The sequence below is a fragment of the Mustela nigripes genome, unplaced genomic scaffold (genome assembly GCF_022355385.1).
Source record: "Mustela nigripes isolate SB6536 unplaced genomic scaffold, MUSNIG.SB6536 HiC_scaffold_823, whole genome shotgun sequence".
NCBI lineage: Eukaryota > Metazoa > Chordata > Mammalia > Carnivora > Mustelidae > Mustela > Mustela nigripes.
In genome coordinates, this window is record NW_026740230.1 from 4,498 (window position 1) to 10,918 (window position 6,421).

The following is a 6,421-nucleotide window of genomic DNA, read 5'->3' on the forward strand; positions in this document are numbered from 1 at the left end:
TAAATCAATGGAAACAGGATAGAGAGCCGAGAAATAAATCCACAATTATATGGTCAATTAATCTTTGACAAAGGAGGCAAGAATATGTAACAGAAGAAAGTCTCCTCAAAAACCGTGTTGGGAAAACTGGAGAGCCATATGCAAAAGAATGAAACTAGACCACATTCTTTTACCATACACGTAAAGAAACTCAAAACAGATCAGAGATCTAAATGTGAAATCTGAGGTGTGCCTGCCTGGCTCAGCCTGTACAGCATGCGACTTTTATTCTTGAGGCTGTGAGTTTAGGTCCCACATTCAGTGTAAAGCTTACTTAAAAAAAAATTAAATGAATAAATGAGAGACCTGAAACCATAAAACTCCTAAAAGACAATAAGCAGTAATCACTTGGAGATTGGTTTTAGCAACATTATTTGTGGATATGTCTGCTTAGACAAGGGAAACAAGAACAAAAATAAATTATTAAGACTACAACAAAATAAAAAGCTTTTGCACAGTAAGGGAAACCTGCAACAAAACCAAAAGGGAACCTAAAGAATGGGAGAAGATAGTGGTGAATGATAAATAAAGGATTAATAACCAAAATATGTAAAGAACACACACACACACACACACAAAACCCCCCCAAAACCCAAACCCCAACATATAATCCAATTGAAAAATGGGCAGAGGACTTAATAGACATTTTTCCAAAAAATACATACAGACATCCAATAGATATGTGAAAAGATGCTCAATATCACTCATCATCAGGAAAATAAAATAAAAAACACAGGGAGATCTATCACCTTATACTTGTCAGAATGGCTAGTATTAAAAAGACAAGAAAGAACAAGTGTTGGCCAGGATGTGGAGAAAAAGGAACCTCTGTACATTTTTAGTGGGAATGTAAATTGGTGCAACAACTGTGGAAAACAGTATGGAGGTTCCTCAAAAAATTAAAAATAGATTTACCATATGCTTCAGTAATTCTAGTACTTGATATTTACCCAAAGGAAATAAAAACACTTGATTCAAAAGGATATATGCCCTCCTAGGTTTTCTGCAGCACTATTTATAATAGCCAGGATATGGAAGCTGTCCAGGTGTTCATCAGTAGATGAATGGGTAATGATATGGTGTATATAGATATATAATGGAATATTATCCAGCTATAAAAAAGAATGAGATATTGCCATTTGTGACAACATGGCTGGATCTAGAGGGTATTAGGTTAAGAGAAAGAAGTCAGATCGAGAAAGGCAAATACCATATGATTTAACTTCCTTTTTTTTCTTTTTAAGGTTTTATTTATTTATTTGAAAGAGAGAGAGAGATCACAGGTAGGCAGAGAGACAGGCAGAGAGGCAGGTGAAGCAGGGTCCCCACCGAGCAGAGAGCCCGACTCGGGGCTCGATTCCAGGAACCTGGTATTATGACCTGAGCCAAAGGCAGAGGCTTTAACCTACTAAGCCACCCAGGGGCCCCTGTAATTTCACTTCTATATGGAATGTAAAAAAAGAAACAAGTGAACAGACCAAAAAAAAAACCAGAAATAGACTCTTAAATACAAAGAACAAACTGGTGGTTATGGGAGGGAAGGTGGATGGGGGATGGGTGAAATAGGTGAAGGGGGTTAAGAGGTACAAATTTCCTGTTATAAAATAAATAAAATAATTTCCTGTTCTCATCTGGAGATGAAAAGTACAGCATGGGAATACAGCCAATGATATTATAATAAGTTTATATGGTGATGTGATGATATACTTACTGTGGTGATCACTGAGTAATGTATAGAATTGTCAAATTACTATGTCGTACACCTGAAACTAATTTAACATTGAATGTCAGCTATATGTCTAATAATAATTTTTTAAGTGCAGCATGACAGAAGCTCTGGGTGGCTCAGAGGAACATATTGTGAGAAAAATCTGGGCACTGAAATCTCTCAGTTAGAAAGTAAATAAAAGTAGTGAGATTCTTAATGTGAGGTTTGGAAAAACGTTAACCAAAAATTTTAACTTTTATTTTTATGTATGCATTAAGGCAATACGTGATAAAAATCTGTCTAAATACTTACCAAAGAGCTTTTTGAATACATTTAAATTAAAATATTAATGAAAAGAAAACATTGTATCATAGTTTGAATGGTAGCGTTTTTTGTTTCTTATTAAACTATACCAGGAAAGGAGGCCAAGACTCAATGAAATATGGCTATTATCCCCAGTTTCACAAGAGCATGAACCTCTCTGGCTTAACAAAGCCTAAGGAATCTACTACAGAAATGGATTGTTCTTACTACTCTGGAGCCTTTTGTGCAGACTATAAACCAAAAGCTCAATATTAATCTTAAAATTACAAAGTTGTATTATTTGGAAGATGTGTTTAAATGACTCAAAGTTAAAAGATCTCAGTATAATGCTGGTTCTATAATTATCCTCCCAGACAACATTACTTGTAAAACTTAATGATGTAGAACCATAATCATAGCATCGAGGAGGTTGCCAAGCAGATGGGAAAGTTTTTTGCTTTTTGTTTTCCAGTTGTTTTCTTCCGTTTCCTCCCCTCCTTTCACAAGGAGAATCAGCCACCTGTTTTTAAAGGCTGAAGTATTTTTACTGTTCTTGGTCGGAAGCATTTGTTTAAACAAAGTAGCACTTGGTTGCTAAACCCTTGATTCTAAATGGACATAGCCATCTCATTTTTGTTGGGCCAGGGTTTGGATAGCAATTTGATTTCCCAGTCTGTTTCTTTTGTGACCATATAATCCTCTCCCAGTGTTGCATGCTCTGTGAGCTACAAGCACTTGAGAGCTCATAAGCACAAAGACTCTAAGGTTTCTTTGGGATTAGCACCATACAAATGCAGATTTGGGACAATGGAAGACTGTGTCCATCCTTGTAACTGTTACTGCTCTACTTCCTGCTTCCTCTGGGTAGCAAAGCAAGCCACTGTTTTTAAAATACACACTCACTTTAGCTGCTGACTTTTTCATTGGCTGCCTGGAGAAGAGAAGGAGTTCTTGCCTATGTATTTCAGTGTTTTGATCCCTTTCAATTATTTTTTAAAATATATATCATTAAATTTTACAGGAGTATTACAGAATTCCTAATTGCAGAATTTGAACTTGAGCTATGCAGTCTTACTTTTCGTCTTCAATCTATGTGTCATTGACCTTTTTAAGTCTGATTACCTGTATGAACTCTCTTCAGAATCTTTCCTTGGTTAACACAGTATAGAGAAGTGCTGGAAACCAGTTCTTTTCTGTGACACAATTCTTCCAACGGAGTTGAAATGCTTTGCAAACAATTTCACGTATATCAGCCAATTCATATACAAAGCAATGTCATGTGAATCCTTTCCTTTTTATATATCATCTTTCAGTGATGATCAGGAATTCATGCTGGTACAGAGACTCTGGTTTGGGAGGAGGAAACAGGGGCTTGCGAGGGGAGGGCGAGAGCAGAAGCTGCTCACCTGCTGTTAGAACTGACCTTAGCTGGTGGTCCCAACATCTTCACCCTTTATGCATCTGCATCCTTTATGCATGAAATAGCAATATGCCTTTCCCTTTCGTGTAATCCTTATTTAGTTAATACCCAGTAGGATTTGCAAGCCCTTCACACCTCTGTGGATTTATTTTATTTCAGAGTGCAAGTGACTTTATGGCCCAATTACCATCATCATGACTTATTGCATTATTGTGGGAGAGCGAGAGGAGCAAGAAACGCCTGATCATGTGTATCGTCATCAACGGAATGAGTGCCACACACTCCTGGCCAAGGCAGAGGGATGGATGAAACCTTTCTGATCTGTTGTTTATCAGAACACTGAAGCCTGGGTGATTGTGCCGTATTTTAACAGACAAGTGTGTCAAATGTATGGGTGAAGATGTTGCAATGGTGCTATTAGAGTAATTAATATTGGGAAGGTAATGAATATTTTGAGTTTAAAGATGTCAAAGGTCAAAGACGGGAGGAATGACTAAGATCGGATGTTGACCCCCTCAAATTACAGGGGTATTGAAGCGAAACTGAGTCACCACCTGACCCCAGGAATGAACCGGCAAGGCGGGCTCCTTATTAGAGCAAGGCTCCCGGAAGCCAGATAGCCCTTGTGCTTGCAAGAGCTCAAGGCACAGCCGGCTGTGGAGCACGGAAGCAGCAGCAGCCACAGCAGCCGCGGGAATCGTGACCCTCGGGCCGGCGCCTACCGGGAATTTCCGCAGCGCCTGGTTCAGAACCACCGGGGCGGACAGCTCCCCGCGGCGGCCGGCGCCGACTGCGGAAGCGGATCGAGAGCGCCGGCCTCACGCTCCGTGAGCCGGCTAAGGTGGCGGGAAGACCGGCTGCGTCACCCCCAACCCCCGACACCCACTCGGGTCCTCCCTCGCCCCTGCGGGGCCGCACTTGGCCTGCGGGAGGCCGTCCAGGGCCACACGTCCCGCAGGCGAGGAAGCCACCGGCCGCCCTCCCCCTTGCCGCCGTCGCCGCTGCTCTCCTCGCCCCGCTCGGCCGAGGGGTGTGGGGCGTGCCCCGCGCGGGCCCCGCCCCGGCCTGCTCCCCATTGGCCGGCGGGCCGGAGGTGCGAGGAGGCGGGGTCCGTCTCTGGCGGCTCGCGCCCGGGAAGGTCGGCCAGGGAGCGCGGGATGCCACGGGAGGGCGCGCGGGGACGCAGCGGGCGCCGAGGAGACGCATCGGCGGCGGTAGCGGAGGCGCCTGGGCCCGGCCGCAGCCCCTGCCTCCAGCCCGCGCGCCCTGCGTCCCGCCGGGGCCTGCAGCCTGCAGCACCCGAGCTCCCAGGGCGCTTCCTCGGGCGCTGGACCCGAGGCGACCAAGACGGCGGGGTGGCGGGCACTGTGCTGCGGGCTGCGCTGGTGGGGGGCGGCGGGCCGCGGCGCGGGCCGGGCCCGGCGCGTGGGGCTGGGAGGCGCTGTGGGGGGCGGGCGCGCGGGCGGCGGCCGGGGCCATGGCCGAGGTCGGCGGGAGCGCGCGGAGGAGGGCGGCCGAGCTGCTCGAGGCAGCCCGCGCCCGCTACCAGAGCCTGCACATCTGGGACGACGTGTTTGGCAAGTCCAGCCCGGACAGCAGCGGGAACCCCTTCTACAGCACGTCCGCCGCCTCGCGCTCCTCCTCGGCCGCCTCCTCGGACGACGAACACGAGCGCCCCGGCCCCCCGCCGCCTCCCGGAGACCCCGAAGCGCAGGAGTCCGACGAGGACGAGGCCAGCGCGGGTTGGAGTGCCACGCTGCGGGACCGTCCGCCCCCGCGCTTCGAGGACACTGGCGGTAAGGCGCGGCCCGCGGGGGCGGGGGCGGCCTGGGGAGGCGTGAGCGCGGGGCCGGGAGAACTCCAGACGCTCCGCGGGCGGGCTACTGGAGGGCGGCTTTTCGCGTCAGCACACAGATGGGGCCCGGGCAGCGGGGATTTGAAGTGCGAGAATTAATCTGGTTGCGTGGTGGTGGTTGTTGGGGGCCACTCCGACTTCCCCGCGGATGGAGAGAATGAGGCGGAGGCCCAGGCGGCACCCTGCCACTGGCAAGGACCCAGGGGGGGCCTTCCCTCCCTTGCTGGGAGTGTCCAACCCAGTCACACCTGTGGGGTTGCTCGTTAGGAGTGCGTTTGAGTTAGGTTCCTAAAGCCCGATGCACCTTGTGTGTGTGTGTGTGTGTGCGTCTGTGTGTTGCGGGTTGGGGGGTGCGTAAATCGTTTTGTGTGGATGGCCCCAGAGCAGCGTTACCCAGGTGCCAGGGGTGGGGCAGCCAGCCTTTGGAGGGAGGCCCAGTGCGAGCCAGGACGTCTTCACTGGCTCGTGTTTTCTCCAGTGAATCTGACCAACTTTGTCCATGCCTTTCAGGATCACTTGCTCAGAGCAGAGAAGAGTGAGAGGACCAGTTAGCAGCGTTAAGCTGTCTGCTCTCGCTCCAGAAGGCACTTGTGTGTTCTGCTTACCGACACGGTCATGGTCAAGCCCCTGATATCTGGAGGTCGCAGGCCTGCTGGCAGTTGTGGCTGCTTGAAGTCCTCCTTTACTGCCTTCTTTTTGGGAAGGTAATTCTGACACGTTTCTGCTTAGTCTGCAGAAGCTCTGCAGCCTCTGCCCTCTGGGAGAGGTGGAGACCAGCCAGCAGTCCCACCTGTCCCCTGATGCTTTCTGTTCCTTGCTCGACAGCCTACTGTGGCAGGCCCTTGTTTCTGCACACCATTTTCTTGGGTTGAAGAGTGTGCAACCAGTGTTGTGGAGGACCAGGGAGTGGCCATACTGGACCCAATGCCGCTCTCCCTGTGGCTCTCCATGATTGTTGTTCAACCATAGGAGGGCAGGCCAAAGGGAACCCTGGCTGGTGCCTGGGCTTAGATCTGGACCTTGTGCCACAGCCTGCTGGTAGGCTGATTGGGTTGGCTGGACTCTCTCAGCAGGGAGTGGTCTGCAGACCTTCCAC

The 6,421-nt window shown here is 48.9% G+C and overlaps 1 protein-coding gene across 1 annotated transcript; it reads left to right on the top strand.

Annotated features, from left to right (window-relative positions):
- The first annotated feature begins 4,931 nt into the window (after nt 1-4,931).
- Nucleotides 4,932-6,019, top strand: LOC132008738 (piggyBac transposable element-derived protein 5-like). Its single transcript, XM_059387310.1, has 2 exons — nt 4,932-5,266; nt 5,836-6,019. The coding sequence occupies exons 1-2, from the start codon at nt 4,948-4,950 to the stop codon at nt 5,862-5,864; spliced, it is 348 nt and encodes a 115-aa protein (XP_059243293.1). The 5' UTR covers nt 4,932-4,947; the 3' UTR covers nt 5,865-6,019.
- The last annotated feature ends 402 nt before the right edge of the window (nt 6,020-6,421 follow it).